Raw genomic sequence first — 18,370 nt, forward strand, 5'->3', positions numbered from 1 at the left:
TTTAACTACACAATAAGTAAAATAAATAAATTTGTTTTTATTTTTTACTACCTGACTTCGACTTCGACTTCTTCGACTTTCTGTAGTAAAGAACGAGATTTTCAAAATTACAAACAGGCACTTCAATTTTATTTTTATGTATAGATGTATAGATTGGTATATCCAAAGAGTAAAATAAGTATACCAGAGTAGAGTATATCTATTGTAATGAACAGCCTGAAGGCGTGTTTTTCATATGGTTTAATGCTAGGAATAGCCAATGCTTCCTAGTATTAAACCATATGAAAAAAATTAATTGCTTTACTTCATCAATAGAGTTGCTTCGACACTATTTTGTGGTAAACACATTGTATGCCAATATAGAAAATAATAATTATTCTAAAGACTAGTCTGACTATAATCTTGTCGAGTCCTCTCGCTTCTTTTTTAATAAAGCGACGTACAATACACAGCAATGTAGATTGATCAATCCCGTTACCATAAAACCTCTCTAATTTATACACATCTTTAAAAAAAACCTGCATACGTTCATGTATTTATACTAATATTACAAAGAGGTAAAGTTTGTGGTAATTTATCTTTGTTTGGGATAATCTCCTATTTTAAAAATTCTTTCACTCTTATTAATTATATATTTATATATTGAGTCCTATATACCATCCGGCTATATACCATCACGCTACGACCAGTAGGAGCGGAACAGCAATGAAAAATGTGGCCAAAAATATTATTTTTGAGTGCCTCCACAGCGTGCACTGCATAAATGGTTAACGTTAAACGATAAATATGTCTGACAGGATTATTCTCAAATGTTAAGTTCTAAAAAAAGTCTGCCACTATATATATCGATCTTTTCATGTTAACTCACTAGGACTTTTGTATGGTAATAAAATTTCTTCGAAAATTATGCATTATGTGCGAAGATGTTTTCACTTATTAAAATGTATCCAGTCTTACTGACTGTGGATACATTTTCATAAGTGAAATTAAAAGTTAAACAAATATGGGGCTCGTGCGGAGCCTACCTATATGTATGTGAATCCGATTGTTTTAATTATTGTTTTGAGTAGGTTTTATAATAAATAAAACAAAACATATAAAAATTCAAACATCTGTATTTCAGTGACAGTTCAAATCAATGATTTAGTCGAAAACAAATTTTTAACAATTTTTCTGCGCAATTACAGTTAAATATTGATTGGATAAGCCACCTGACTAAAAAGTATAGAATTAATAAATCTTAAATTACTCAATTGAAATATAAAATTTGTGAATATAAAACAATAACTGCCAATAGGGAGGCTGTCTGGACCTTTCTCCAATCAACGCTGTACGCGGGCTACTAGCAGGTCTACACTTAACTTACTTCAACGCTTCACACTTCGCAATATAAAAGTATTCAAACTGATCACAATGTTAATGGCAGCTCTACGGAACCCCATGCAACACATCGTACCAACCAACACAGCTCGATTCCAATATATGACATTTCAATCAATCAGCTCACAAATAGATCTTTTCCTCTCCATCGATCACGAACAATCGCATAAGTACATACGATATGTACGACACTCTACTTGTAGAGATAAAACAAATTTGCGAAGCAAAAATAACACTTGCACCTAATAGAAAAATGTCACATATTTTGTACATCTTAACAATCTTATATAAAACATTTGATTCGTTCTTAATTAATGAGATGTGGTTTTTCATCGTTGGTAAAAATGCAAATAACGATCACATAAACAGACTAGTATCCAAAAACTCCATAGAAAATGATATAGTAATTTTTAATTATTGCAATGGATAGGCCACAAACGAAAGGCGATTTACACAAATACATAAGCTCAATCTGCGGATTTCATAAATCCAAAAATAATAACTGTAATCGATATAATAATTATTATGTAGATCAGCACAACTATCTCAATATAATACGATTTTTAACGACCGTCGTCGGTCGTAGGCGTGCGGGTGGCACCGCCTCCACACAAATACATCATCATATCTACATATCGATAAAACTATTCAGTCGTTTTTTGTTTATTCATAAAAATATATCTTTAAAAGGCTCAAATAAAACTGTTACAGCTCTATGTATAAGATCCGGTCGCCGGGGAGCGATCGGTCACGTTATCACGTATCACTGGTGGAATATTTCCGTTGGCACAGTCTGAACCGACGTCGGCGGTGCGCGGGCCGGCTCGGGCGCTCGCTGGAATGTGGCGGCCGCGGGGGGTCGCTCCGCCGGCCCGGCGCAGGACACCACCGCCAGATTTGCCAACTCTAAAACTCCAATACTGTCCAATCTCCACGTCGAAAATACGGCTCGATGGCGAAATTATCAAACAATACAGAAAATAATGATTTTTCCTTATACAAATGTGTTTTCTGTCGTACTACTGCATAGACTACGTTTAAGCCCCGGTCGAAACTATGTTTTAGATATCGCTCACAGCACAAAGCACGGGTGGCTAACTTCTCACACGCTTTTATAATTATTGGCAAACTGACGGGAGACGCAGACCTCGGCGGCGGGCTTAGCGTTATGATCGGACACTGGGTGGAGGTCGCGGCGGGGGCCCGAGGGACTAGTGCACGGGCAGCGGCTTGTCGAGCGCCTGCAGCCGGCGGCGCAGCAGCTCCGAGTCGGCCGGCGGCGACAGCCCGAGCGGCGGCGCGCAGTACTGGCCGAGCTCGTCGGCCTCCAGGATGCTGTCCGGGGAGAGCTCCAGCCGCACCGAGTCCGGGCTCGGGTAGCACGACTTGCTGCAGCGCAGCGCCGCCGCCGGCCGCTCCATGTACGAGTAGTTCATAGAGAAGTGCTGCTGGATCACTCGATTCACGGCCATCGCGGATTCGGCGAAGTTGGACAGATTGCGCGCCGACATATTCCTGTTAGTAAAGACATTTACGAATTGTTAACACAACATTTTTGTAGGGAAGTATTATGAGACAACCTCGATTTAAAGGCCTCGGTGGTATAGCGGTTTAGTACATTGCTTTACTTGTGATAGACGCAAGTTTGATTCCTCGCACGGTGCAAACATTTGTATGATTGTTTGTATCGGTCTGGGTGCTTTCTATGTATATTATATATTTACATACTCGTATATTATGTATTTACAAAAAAATATCTTAGTATTTTGTATCAGTTGTCTGCCTATAATACAAGCTCTGCTTACCGTGGGACTAGATTGCGCTGTATTACCTAATAGTCCAGAAAAAGAAAGAAAAGAAAAGACAACATATACCTATAGCTAAATACGTGAAAACTAATATGATCAGAAAGACAACGTTTTTGCTTATACAACGGGAAACAAACTAACACTATACCTAACGAAAAGTGACACTGATCTACACACATACACAAACACCACTGACATCACATTGGTATGTAATCTCCACGGTAACCCTTATTCAAAACCGTTCCTAAGGTCTAAGTTGTCGTATCTTACCGTGTCGTACCCTGTAATTTCACTGCCACTATTTTTCTTCAAAATAAGAATACCCTCACATTCGGATTTACAATTATGAACTGAAAAATAATATAATCAAGCAGAAATTAGTATGTAACTAACCGTTTAATATTAATCGGCGTCTGCAGCGGCGGGAAATGTGCATGAGGGTCGGCGCGTCGCAGCCAGGGATGCTGCAACACTCGCTCGGCACTCAGCCGGTGCGACGCCTCGCGCACCAGCAGTTGCCCGATCAGATCTTTGGCCTCACACGAGATGTGAGACCACTCCTCTTCCGGGAACGAATACCGACCCTCCTGGTTGACAATAGACAAATTGTTACATTTACAAATCACAGATATTAATTTTAACAGTCATTGAGAAAGAGCCACGACCAACAGTAACTATCTTACAAATATTATAAACGCGAATTTGTGAGTATGGATGGATGTTTGTTACTCTTTCACGCGAAAGTTACTGAACGGATTTTGATGAAACTTTACAGTAATAGAGCTTATATATCAGAATAACATATAAGCTATAATTTAACAAGATATTAGGTAAATTGAGCGTAATATAATATGTGTGATGCAGTCGAAGTTTCACTGGTCAGCTAGTATGGAATAATAACAATGATGTATATAAGCGAACCTGTATAGAAGTGAAGAGGAGGTCCTGACAAGCGCGACAGTTGTCGCCGCGCTCCCAGCCGCAGTCAGCGCCGCAGTCGGCGCGGAACGGCGGGTACCCGCACAGCAGGATGTACGCGATGACGCCGAGCGACCACAGGTCGCAGCGCTTGTCGTAGTGCGTCGCCGCCGACCCCGCGAACAGGGACACCACTTCGGGAGCCATGAACTCGGCACTGCCCACCTGTTGACAATTATTTATTATGGTCTTTATTGCACAGATAATACAGTAGTAATATACTTTAAGAGATAATGTGAGCAAAGGTGTACTTGTCCTTCTAAGACAAATCTTCCAGTTAACCCAAAATTATTTACAGTCTCGCACCATTTTGCATTGTCGTTAAGAAACATAAATTGTTATAATTAATTTTTAATAAGCAACCAGTCACTGCCCATGTAAGTATGTATTTTTAATGTAACTATGCTACTATCTATTAAATAAATAAAACTTAAATGTCTGTGTCCTAAACCACTAACAACTGTAACATTGCACTTAATATTAACTTATTAATAAACTCATTTTATGAATTTAATTAGGTCACACCTATGTCCTATAGAATTATTATTAACAAATAGTACTTACATACTATAACGAGGTTATAAATATACATACAGTATAGATACGTATAATGATACAACATTTTCCTTCAATATTCACTTAAACCTTAAATGAAAATAGAAACAAAACTTTTTCAGGTTACACGTATGTACATTGGTACTATACGCCTCCCTAGCCCCAATTCTTAGCCCATATTTAGAGCCACCCTACTTTCCACCCGCCCTACCTTTTCACCCTAAAAAAACTAGACACGCCTAAATAAACCTCCTCAAATATAGGCTCCTGAATAAGTAAATAACTGAGAAATACTAGGTCATTCAGTATCGGAATGTGTATGTAAATTCTACAAAAATATTTACAAGATATTTCTTTTACTTTCAAGTGATATAATCTTAGTATTGTTTGCACGTACAGCTTCGGTGCTAAAATACAATAGATAATACCAACATTCACATAAAAGGTTTTTTAACTAGTTGCCTATATTTTGTGCCTTATAAAAAAAGAGGTAAAAAGTGTATTAATTCTTATTCGACCACCATTATTACATGCCACAACAAATTATTAGATACAAGCTTTAGACATTATTTTATTTTGAGTCAAACAGTGTACCTTCTTGTCGATCAAAATAGATATCTAGAGATAAATTAGTACAAAAATGGTGAAGATGTATACACACACAAATGCTAATTAGGATCTTATTTTTTTAAATTACTTGCATAAATTAATGTTGAAACCACAGAAATTCCAAAATTTTGATAATACACCGCCTACATGAATCTCTGAAATTTGCCCTATGGTTGTGATTGGAGGAAAATGCCTCAAACTGCTATGTCCGCCGTGTACACGTTTATTTGTGCATTGAAGTTTCAATAAATAATTCAACTAAACCACTATTTTAGTAGTTGATAAAATATTAAGCCGAACTTACAGGGGTCATCAGTTGCGGCGTTGCTAGCGGACTGGCGAGGCTCGAAGTAAAGCTGATGCCGCTGCCAAGATCAAAGTCACAGATCTTGACGGGGCACAGCCGGTCACGGTGCACGCACAGAATGTTCTCCGGCTTCAGGTCACGGTGGGCGACACCCTTGCCGTGCAAGAAATGCAGCGCGTTGGCTATCTCGCGCACGATTTCGGCCGCTTGCGGTTCTGAGAAGTAGTGGTGCTCCTGGATGCGAGATAGGAGCTGACCGCCGTTGATCTGTAACGAACAAACGTTTTATAATCACGTCTAATCAAACCAAAAGCAATTCATTCATACAGGGCCTTTTAGTCGCGTGTGTGTGTTTTAATATTTCTTTCCCTACGCTAAATATCAAATATAGCAAAATTCTCGCGGGATCTACACATAAATGAACAGCTGCCGTAGAAAAATTGATCGAATGATATAGATGTAGACCAATGACAATATACAAGAACAGAGGATTCTTTGAAGGGTGCACGATTAGAAGACCTCTAAGTAAGATGGAGTGAGACTGGAAGAGAGATAGAGTGTAGTAGCCATAATATAAGACATATCTGTACAAATACTACCGGATATACCATAGTTTAAGGTGATTAGAAGAAATGCTAAGAGAAGAAACACGCGATTCGAGATGCAGTTCGTAACTGAAGGTGAGCGACCTGCATTTTTTTTAAATTAGACAGCGCTTAAATTGCGGTTTTATTTCTAATTATTAGGTATTCAGTAATATTATGCTGATATTATTCTTATAATTGTAACAAACAATAGAATGAGTAATATTTATCAATAAATGGAAACAAAGTCTATACAAAACCAGAATATGGTAAAATGAAAGAAACCGTAATAAGAGCATTCTTGATAAATGGAAAATGTAACGCTTATTATATTATTGTATACCTATTTTCTTATAATTTATTATGGTATATGAGTCAACGATCAATAAGACTGATGACTTCAATCACCCGAAATATATTATTGTTGGGAAAAATATTTTCAGCTTTCGGATGACTAATGACATAGCAACTTAAAGTAAAACATATGTACAATGACTATTGTTTACATAATGTACATATTGTATCTTTCCATAACTTTATACATAATCTTCAGACTTTACAGAGTAGACAATGAGAGAATATACATATAGACAAACAAGAGTTCATTAATTAGGATTAAATTTCCGTGGACTTGATTGTCTATGTGATGAAAGGAAACCACATTCGGAATTTGAATTTTTAATTAACTATAGTCAATCAGGAAAACTTGCATAATTGTAATTTTTTAGTAAACATTATATTGCAAAATCAAAACATGCCTGCTGTTCATAGCAACCGATTTGCATCATCTTTCCAGCTAAGGAGTGGAACTCTCTACCAGCGTCAATATTTTTATGGATGATATACACATTCATCCTATTAATATTATAAACGCGAAAGTTTGTGAGTTCGGATGGATGGATACAGAAAGTTTTAATGACATTTGTAACTCTTTCACGCAAAAACTACTGAACGTATATTAATAGAACTTTACAGTAATATAGTTTATATATCAGAATAATACATAGGTTATACATTTCATGCGGATGAAACCGCAGACAGTGTTAGCTATAGCTAAGTAACAGCTAGTATTTTATAAGGGAAAAAAATCTCTCTAAGTAATATGAATACCTACCTAATTTAAATAAATATCATATTATCACTGGCAACTATTGTTTAGCAATAAAATTTAGAAAGAGTAATCGGCAGAAGGGTATTCATATTATGTATTGAGATACCTTATCAGATACTATTTCTACGAATTCCATTCACTGAAAATTAACAAATAGTCGTCTTAATACAATACTGAATTATTTTTGTATAACTTCATGTGAGTATTTCATATAATAAGAGTATGTATTTACAGTAAGGCATAACCGGAATATGACTAATAAAAATGCCATTTAAATTTATTTCAAATACCAATAGCTCGCAAATCAAATCAACTGAGTCTAATTTAGCGTAGCAGAAATAATTGTCTTGAATTGTGAATGAAGTTATTCAAACAATATTCAATGCAAGAATTCATTTACATCGCATGCCGGAGCATTCGCGCATAACAGTGGAAAACAGTGTATTGCGTGATACCAATATTATAGATTAAAATACAAATTGTTGATGATGAAATAATAGGAGGCACTTATGTAAAACGAATATGAATCTTTGCGTTAATTTTTTTTAAATGGTATGATTTCATAACGTCAATTATCTAGTAGTTCGTAGGTAAAAATAGTATAATGGTCCTATATAACTTTACATCCTATCCAAATCCTAACTAAACAATTATAATTTTTGACATGTTTACGGACGAAAATTGCGAAAACAATCTAGTATCCTTACTGAAGAGTTTGTTTTTTTAACGCGGTAATAGAAAACATCCAAAATCATTTATTCATGTCACATTTGAGCTGCTTATATACGTTAAGTTTTGTACTAATGCCCTACTATATTCTCTGTAACTATCATTCAGAAATAGAAGAATACAGTTACAAATAAAACTGTGCTCACCTTCTCGAAGACAAGATAAAACTTGTCTGTGTCCTCAAAGAATTCAATGAGCTGGATTATGTTGGGGTGCCCCTGGCAATAGTGGAAAGTCTCCACTTCGCGGAACACCCGGGCGCGGGCGTGGCCTGGCACTTTATCGATGATCTTCACTGCGAATTCCTGGCCCGTATAGATGTTCACACATGTCTGAACAGATGCGTATGCGCCCTCGCCCAGTACCTCGCCTGTCAGCTTGTAAAGATCTGCAACAAGTTTCAAGATATTTAATGAAGAAAACATTCCATACTTAGATTAGAATGGTTAGTTTAAGGTTTTAAAGTGGGTAAATAGTCATAGAAACCAACTCGTTTCGGTCATAAGAACTATGGGACTGTTTTCAATTAAAACTCCAGAGTTTTACATTACTAGTTCCAAGAATAAATATTAATAGGTACCTCAAAGATTTGAAAAATAAGTGGTATTAAATATATAGGTTTTTTATTCAATATCGCAGAAATGATCTACAAAACTCAGTGAGGTAAATAAGCCTCAAGGCAAAATAGCTGTATGTATACGGAAAAGGCAATCGATGGCACCTAATCATTACATATCCATTACATGTATGCTTTCCATCAATCATAGTCATTATTTGAATCGTGACTATATAACTGAAATGGCAATCAAGGTGCTCACCGGCCCGGGCAGTTTGAGGGGTGAAATATAGTGTAAAATTACAGGGTAATATTTTGACGGCGTCGGTGGTCTAGTGATTTAGGGCACTGCTTTACTTCCGATGGTCGCGGGTTCTGTATTTATTAATGAGATTATTTGTAACGGTCTAGGCGTTTTTATGTACTTATATATTTACAAAAAATGTAGTACCTATAACACAAACTCTACTTAGCTTTTGACTTACATGGCGCTGTGTGAATTGTTCAGCGATAAGGCTGAAGGATAGCGATGTTAATAATAATAATAACAAACGGACCACAGCTTACAGCAAATCTACGTTAATTAGGAAACTATTTCCATCTCTCTCACCTTGGAAACATGACGTGACGACAGAGCTACCGGAGCGCTTCTTCCTTCGGCGCTTCCTGCGCGCCTCTTCTTTGCGTCGCTGCAGATCATCACTGTCGGGAATGGACACCGGAGCCGAGGGTTCAGAACCACGTGGGTTCTCGTCCAATTCTCGCTCACTGCCCGACTGGCTGCTGCAGCGTCCGACGCCTTTTAACAAAGAAACATGTCTGATTAATAGAATTGTAAATGTAACGACAAATATATCACCTATACATACTAGTTACTAGAGTAAGTAGTATTTGGTACTAGTTTCTTGTTACGTTACTATTTATTTTTGACCGGATCGTTTTGCGTTTACAATTACCTTTTTTTTATTCATCAGTTATCGCATCCTAATTGGTTGTAATATCATATTCCGTTTTGGATATCTTTTATTTTAAGTCGCAAATTACATGTATATGTGTATATTATAATATATATACATATAGACATGTTAAAAGTCGTAATTAATATGAACTTGAATGTATATAAAGGTTAAGTCGGACTGAAGTAAGATGGATGGATAGAGTGAAAGACGATTATATAAATTCATCAATCATATGATAGTATTTGATATATCGTGGCTATTATCATTAACCAAGTGCAATACCCTTTGTGTAAATAGCATAATTCTTATCAATTGCTAAGTAAGTTTATTTAGATAATTTAGACGTACTCAATTACAGAAAAGAAACGATATGACTCATATTAATTAACTTATTAAATGAAATGAAAACAATAAACACCAAGTCTAAAATATTATCAGATGAATACTAATAAAATATTAGATAAAAAAAGTAATTTAAAAAATCGGTCCACAAATATAAACACAAACAAAAAGATAGAAACTTGTAGTAACACCTATTATTATTGTTTATGAAAAATTGTGGTACTTGAAATGGCTATAACATTTTGCACAATTTGCATAGAGAAAGGTTTTTTATTTGCGATTTATGATATTAACATTAGGATAGGTAGATACTTAAATGCATTATATGAATTTGGTATGACTTAATGGATGTTAATATGCCACAATACATTCTGTAGAGCTCGACCAACTCTCTCTCGTATTCATAGCCAGCCCATTGTTAAAATGTTTTCACCATGTTTGGTTTACAAATTGAGACGCTGTGTGTATGTGTGCCATAATACACAAGAATAAATAATGACTTACCCAGTACATTACTACAATACTCCATTTTATATTCGAAACATGTAATTTTTTTTATATCAAATGTGTATACCTATATTTCTTTAAGACAATATTATGTTATCTGTGCTAATCTTAATTATGAAAAGGAAATTGTAGATTTTTGTTTATGGTTATTAGTCATGGATAAAGTAAAAAAAACTAATCAGACTATTTACGAGTACTATAGGATGATCGATGTTCACGCGAACGTCGACGCAGGACACAGCCAGTATTATTATAAAGATTGATTGTTTGTTTGCAATGGATGCACTCAAAAAATATTTAGCCTATTTGTATCTTTTACTGGTATACAAAGCTACAATCACCAGCGAGTAATAATCGCTATATTTTTATTTGCTATAAATTAGATGTTACTACGATTACGATTATGAGTTAGAATGTTCGGGGAAATCTCCAATAGAACAGATCAGATTGTAATTTTTTTTTAGTGTTAGATTGGCCATTAATCAAGGAAGAATATAGACTACAAAACATCACACTACGACTTCTAGGAGCAGAGCAAAAAGATGAAAAATGCGACGCAGACGAAGATGCGCGGGTCAGCTAGTAACTTGGCACTTTTAGAATCAATCAGGCATATCGCGGAAGAGAGCTCTAAGGAATACTGATGTGTGTTCTGTTAGTGAGAACATCACGGTTGTCATCTATAATGTGGTTGTGTTGTGACGTGAGACGTGACTGTGCAAGCTGAGTTGGCAAACAAAGCCGGTTCAACGACCCAGATGGCCGCACCCACTGCCGCTGCGTACGCGCCTACGTTACGCGACCGTTCGGCTTTTGGTGCATGCGAACACCAATCAGTCACAAATACATACAAGCATATAACATTATCAATCGGTCTTATGAACAAAGCGGACGACCATTCTTAGTGGCATTCTCATTTAGATAGCAAAATATCTGAAACCGAACTGACGTGGATATTTCAAATGTAGCTACACCAAGCAAAATTGCAATTATTTGCAATTCAAACTGTTCTCTATACAAAAATATTGAACTATTTTGTCTCAGCTTTCTCTGTCTACCTAGCATTAGATCTGAAGTCAACACAGTTAAGAAATATAAATTTAAAGTTATTTTTTATTTCAGTACTAATGCAACTCTTGCTGCATCTGTTAAATTCAATTAGAATCCGTTGAATTTTAATTTCATACAAGTGTTTTTCAATCAAACACCGAGGAAACTGACCATATTGTTTATCACAAGAATGTATTTGCTTCACGTAGTATCTTCCTTGTATATTGTAATGCTCAACTTAGCGTACATAAGATTAGATTGCGTTTCGTATAAAATCCACATTTTGTTTGTTTAATGTATGTAACGAACACGTTTCATTCAACGGCTGTGGAATGGAGATAACAAAAGCGAAACTTAACAATTAACAGCACTCGATGACCTCACTTTGGGACGTAGACTATGTAAATACACCTATATAGCAAATAGCAACTGGCAAATGCGCAATAAGTGAACTATTGTAGCAATCGAGCCACACCCACGCATACAATCATCCGTTTCGACAAATAAATTTCCTGTTTACACACATACAAATATGCTAAATGAGAATAGAAATTGATAAAGTAAAACAGCAATATCTCTATGTTTTGTTTATAAACATCGCTTATGTAAACGAAGTAAAAATAAATATCGAGCTATTAATGAGTTTAATTAACACAAGTACATAGATGTCTAGTACAACTATATTAATCTGTTGAATATTGTGTAAACAAGGTAACTGAATTATGCTGGGTCAAGAGGAATATGTCAACTGTTTGTATCTCGTCACAATAACTATTTATTGTTAATTTGTAAAGATGTTTATATTCCTCAAAAATATCATTCTGAAAACATAACTACTTAAGTGTTTACAAATTATTTCTAGTGACCGACCTCACTGGCTAACATAACGACGCACATTACTAAATTGAATTAGAAGTTCGAACTCGTATTCTCATAATATAATTTCAAGCTAAGAATTGTTCCTGAAACTCTCGCAGAAATAAGCGAGTCAAGAAGTTAAAAAAAAAATAACCAAAATATATAATAAGCTTAAAGAGTTCAAACAGAAAATCTGTTTAGGAAACACTAACTCTTACCATAATGATGATTCCGTTTCGGATGCATAATCACAATGGATAATAATCATGAAATTGGATAGGTGCGGAAAGCACTACCACGAGTAACTGCAATCACGCAAATAATTCGATATGAAAATAAAAACAACAGGCGTTCACTGTTATAACGATGTAACCAAACACATGGCATGTAACCAGAGTACCACATGTACTGCTTCGCGTGACAACCTCGCCACGTGGATTTACACAAGACACTCGGCTCGCCAACGTGGACTGTTATGCAAAATCGTACCATCCGGATGTGCAAATTGTCTAAATTCATTATGAAATGAGATCATTAGAATATAAATCAACTGTCCAAACAATATGTTTCATTTAATTAATTATTACCTTGTTATTGAATATGTAACACTATATTTAAAATTCAACATAATTTTTTTTAAATTAAATTAAAACAAAATGATTAATTTCATTAACTCACTTTTAACAAATTAACCTAATAAGATGCAAATCGATGGAAACAGTTGAATTACATTGATTATTCAATCAAAAGTGAATTTAATTAAATATTTACAATCGTTATGCATACTCAGCGTTACCAAGTCACGCAAGAAAGCAAAAACATCTGGATTTCTCCAGGCTTATTTTTACTCATTCTTTGATGCTCTTAAAAGAACTAAATATAAAATATTCTAATTAACACTATTATGCGCATGATTAAAAACTGCTTAGATAATATTTAATCATCAACCTACGCTTGCTTCTTACAATGTTCATATAATACCAATATCTGTCCTAAGCCCAGAGGGTTCTGCTTTCTAATCTAATCAATTGGTATTAATGCCGCAAATTCGCTCTCTAACCAGATTGCAAGTACTTTGCAGGCACCTTTGTTTTATACCCTAAGCAACTAAGATTCAAGCATACTTACTTTCTAATTGCACACAAGTGCCCTTAACTCTTTACTCTCAATTGATGTTTAATGCACTCACAACGATGAAAAGATCAGTTCATGGTAATTAACTTTAACCATTGTATGGTGAGTTACGTGTAGTTGCATAATGACATGTCATCTCTAAATCAGTAACTAAATAAATGGAATAAAATATATATTTATTGTATATTCAAAGAGCAAAGTCGAGTCGGCTAGAAGTAGAACCGCAATGTTAAACAAACTGCCAAGGCGGTCTGGCACGGCTACCAAAACTAAACTACACAGAGATAACAGTTAGTGAAACTTCAACGAGGGCGTTTCGAACTATAGGTAGGTACTGTAATACGAAAGCACTTTCACTGTTCAGTGATCTAACCCTCATGCCGAATATAGATAATAACATTACTATATACGTAACGACTTGGTAACTCGGGCAATTTAGGTAGTCCATATTTAGAAGAACCACGAGCCTGTCTGACGCATGTAAACCAAAGTTAGCCAATATAGGCATGTTGTATATATATGATCCACACATACTAGTATATACTGGTTTATATTCAGATATAAAGACATGTAAACGAAAAGTAGTACTAGTGAAACTACGATCCTGGGTATGTTAGAGGGTGTATGCAGCTGGCCGCGCCAGTACAGAAATCGATTTTGCAAAAGTAAGGCGCAATAGGGAGTGGGGAAGGGGCTTTGATATTACGCTGTACAGGCATATAGTCTCGGTCAAGGTTACTCCGTTTTATTCAACTGATAGACACGAATGAATGACTATTAATCGACATAGAATTAGAATTCCAAGTGATATCGTAATGAAAAAGGGTATATCTCATTAACTAACTAAGTATGCACTCCTTAATTATGGAGTTTGATGAATAGTCAATCAATATTTTCTATTATTTTGTTAATAAGCGAAGACCTTGTGCTAGCCTAGATTTTAGACACATTAGTATTGTGTGAATTTGTGAAAAAAAACAATATAATGTTTGTAATAGAATAGCCCAATAAAGAAAAAATAAAAATAGACTTTATTTTCTTAAATAAAAAGTTTTCATAAATATGTACATAATACAATAAAATCAACATTTTAACCTACTAGTTACTTATGAGTGGTATAGAATTTAGGATATTTACTTAGATCTTTTTGAAAAATCATAATAATTGATAAAAGATATGCTTATGGTAGATTGTATCATGAGATACACTATCTAATGTTGGAATTATTTATACTTAGGCACAGGCACTACGCACTTCAGTTACATAATGGTATCAAAACACTATCTGTAGGTATGTGCTCTTCAAGGTCTAAAGGTGTGTTTACATCAGTTTCAGGTTCAGATGAGCACAGTGCGTAATCCGAATCATCAAAGCAATGTATGACCCAACAATGAAACGCTAATATTAATTTGGGTTGTTGATGTGTTGCTAACTGACTGCTCATTATACAAAGCTTGGTAATTGTGCTGGGCAGAATAATGTGAACACGCCTTAATGCGGTAAGTTGAGTGTTTTGTTTTAGTTGGTAAGGTTGACCTTGACAATGAACGTGGGGCGTCGCGCTTCAGCGGCCATGTTGAAAATAAACTTATCGGGGTAACGTAATGAAATTACATTCAATTTTATATGCATTCCACATTAACACCAGAGAAAGAAACCGTGTAATAGGTCGAAGTTATGTATATAGTTGCTTACATATCTCAGTTTCCAGACTAAAATAGTCAATTTGCTGTACAATGTACATTGCAGAATATCCATAAAGTATGCGAAACCAAATGTTTCAATTAATATTCACACTTCAATCTCAATAAAAGATAATGAAAAAACCGCAGATTTTATACTTCCTGAATAGGAATCTATTAATATACGAGTTAAATTTGTAAACAGACTGTATTATAATGCGTAGGTGTACATAATATAATTTGGAGTAAAATAACTCTTAGGTTGTACATATTACGCTAATCATTGAAAGTGCTCAATATAAGCAAACATTGCAGAACACAGGATGTGAACATAACATCAATTTGCTGTGACAGACAAAATTAATACCTACACGGTACATGAAATACTTGTTGGAAGTGTAATTTAGGACGGTACGTAACATAATACAATATGTTTAATGACACTAATAAATATCACAACTTTTGGAAAATTTACTATAAAAGAACATTTCACTGACAATAAAAATAGAGTATGCTTTACACAGTTGCAAAATATTGGTAATAGGAACCAAAACATTTACATACTGAAAAACGAGCATAAACAAAGCGAAGAAAGATCAAATTTCCTCAAACGGCAATATTAATTTGTATTGCGACATTACAGGATGTCACATAACCGTAGGTAGGTCGTAATACATCCTATATGTCGCATTTTGTGTACGTTTCTTAATCATTACCCAGTAAGTACTGCATCAATGTAACGACAACGCTTATCTTCAACTTTGACATTTAAAAGGAGAAATTGAATTTATGCACAAAATCTCCAAGTGGTTTCTTTTTTCTGTAGGTTTAGTTCATACTTATATAATTAAGTCAGATCGAATATAAGTTCTATTTTATTAGAAAATATAGAAATAAAACTGACAAGAATTTGTATTTAACTTTTTTTAATAATATTTCATTTGAGTGAAAAATTTTAGTTATAAAATTGGTAGGTAGCTAATCTTACTAAGTACTATATAAACTATAAACGTGAAAGTTTGTGAGTATGGATGGATAGATGGATGTTTGTTACTCTTTCACGCAAAAACTACTGAACGTATTTTGATGAAACTTTACAGTAATATATAATTTATATATGAAAATAAATAATGAGCTACAAATTTAATACGGGTGAAACCGCGGGCAAATCTAGTCATAAATAAAGAAACATTATAGCTATTGACTTTAACGCTAAATATTTTTATCGTCTACATATTATGATAAATCAGCAATTAATAAATACTATTAGCATTCTATGGATAGTTTCTAGTAGCTACATATGATAACTGTTTTTTACAGGGCATTAAAATATTAAATATCGAGGGTATCTAGCGACTACAAGTAAGTCTTATTTAATAAAAATAATGTAGCAAAAAGATCGTCACCTGCCATAAGACAGCAGTTATTTCACTCTCGTAACTTTCAGATAAGTACGCCTCTTCAACCCTATTGGATAACTTAAATTATTATATATGTAATATTAAAATCAAATATTGCACTGATGGACAAATGACCTCGAAAGACTGAAGACGTTAAATTACTGCTATCTACTGTCCGTACGTAACGAAACCTGTACAATTTTTATTCATTGAAAGAAGGTAATCATAAAATATTCATTCTGGGATAAAAGATAAAAACAAGCTATTTTAGAGTAAAAGCTGATTAATAAAAATGATTTTTAAAATATTATAGTTTTGCAGTAGTTTTTGATGTCGTATATATAATAGACATTCTCTATTTGCTTAACAATACTAGCAACAGATAAACCCTAGTGGAATCTTATAAGAAAAAGATTTATAGTAATAATAATAATTAAATGATGAAGTAATGTATAATATACTTCCGCAAAACTATAATAACATAACAATATTATAAATTAACTTACCGCTATCTACACTCTCTTCTGAAACCTTCTTCACCATCTTGATAATTGCCTGATGCGGTGATACAGCGATATTGAAATATTACGAGTAGGTGTTCTACTCTTGAAAAGCCGCTTTCAAAGTTGTACGGCCGCCTTCTCGACGTGAAATCGGAACAACGTTATAAAGATAGAAAATGAACGTCTAAATTAAAATTTACAAAGCACCACCGTCGAGAAGGATTCACGGAAAGTGTGCCGGAAGGTAATAAACAAACACTGCTAGAAGGCGGAATGAAAAAAACTGCTGATGTTATTAACGATCCATCCTACACACGCCCGCCCGTCTGATGTTCTGAAATCCAACTGAAGAGTTTTGGCCGCAGCGGAGCCGGCTCTAACAGGCTTCCCCGCTCCCGTACCCCACCTTTATCCCCGCCGGCAACTGCCTGCCTGGTGCGTCGTTGTGGCCTCTCACACCGACGCATGCGTACTCACTCACACCGCTGACGTGTTTATGTTTTTTGTACTTAGTTTATTTTTTCTCACTGTCGTTTAGACCATCGGTGGAATAATATTACAAAATACGTAGTATAGTATATATACACACTTTTCTAAAAATAAAAAGACGTTTTCCTGTAGAAGTATATATCTATCTAAACAAAAAATAGTCGATTCGGTTAATTTCTAGATAGACTATATTATTGGTTAATTATTACATCAGAATAGTCGTGCGTTTTTTCTAATTATACGTAGCTAGGTAAACCTATGCAATTTAGCACTCATTCATGCAATGCATTGCATCATTTCTATCTATCTACTTACGTTGCCATACTCGATCTATTTATAATAAACAAATTCCTATGTACGGATCCGTACTTATAATATTAATTATTAGATATATATTAATTATTAATTGAATTTTGAAAATTACTACAGTTACAGCTACAGTAAATAAAAAGTATGTTTTTATATCTTATAATATGTACGTAATATTGAACTATGTACATACTACATACGACGATCAAAACAACGCCTCATATAGTGTTTGTTACTAACCTACTTACAATATAATTTCGTAGTATATTATAGAATCTAAATAAGTAGCAGGTGCACTTAAAGTAACCTTTAAATAATTTTAGAATTTAGATAGGATTCTAACTGGAAACCGATTTCGTACCTCCTTACACAAGGTGAAGGGAACAAAGAAAAGTTAATATGAATAGTACCGAGCACAGTTCATTACATCACCTCCTAAAAATACTGACATAAAGTTCATATTTGTTTGCCGCAATTCAATTGGTTAACAACATATAATATTCTTGTAGGATTATTTCTT

General features: G+C 34.7%; 1 protein-coding gene across 1 annotated transcript; it reads right to left on the reverse strand.

Moving 5' to 3' along the window:
- Positions 1-1,097: 1,097 nt before the first annotated feature.
- LOC131843662 (MAP kinase-interacting serine/threonine-protein kinase 1-like) lies at positions 1,098-17,409 on the reverse strand. Its single transcript, XM_059192348.1, has 7 exons — positions 17,056-17,409; positions 9,228-9,416; positions 8,208-8,449; positions 5,635-5,904; positions 4,110-4,331; positions 3,582-3,775; positions 1,098-2,895 (listed from the first exon to the last, which is right to left on the reverse strand). Exons 1-7 carry the CDS (start codon positions 17,090-17,092, stop codon positions 2,592-2,594), a joined length of 1,458 nt encoding a protein of 485 aa, XP_059048331.1. The 5' UTR covers positions 17,093-17,409; the 3' UTR covers positions 1,098-2,591.
- Between the last annotated feature and the right edge of the window lie 961 nt (positions 17,410-18,370).

Source organism: Achroia grisella, unplaced genomic scaffold (genome assembly GCF_030625045.1).
Source record: "Achroia grisella isolate CSIRO2021 unplaced genomic scaffold, CSIRO_AGI_Agris_v1 utg327, whole genome shotgun sequence".
Lineage (NCBI taxonomy): Eukaryota > Metazoa > Arthropoda > Insecta > Lepidoptera > Pyralidae > Achroia > Achroia grisella.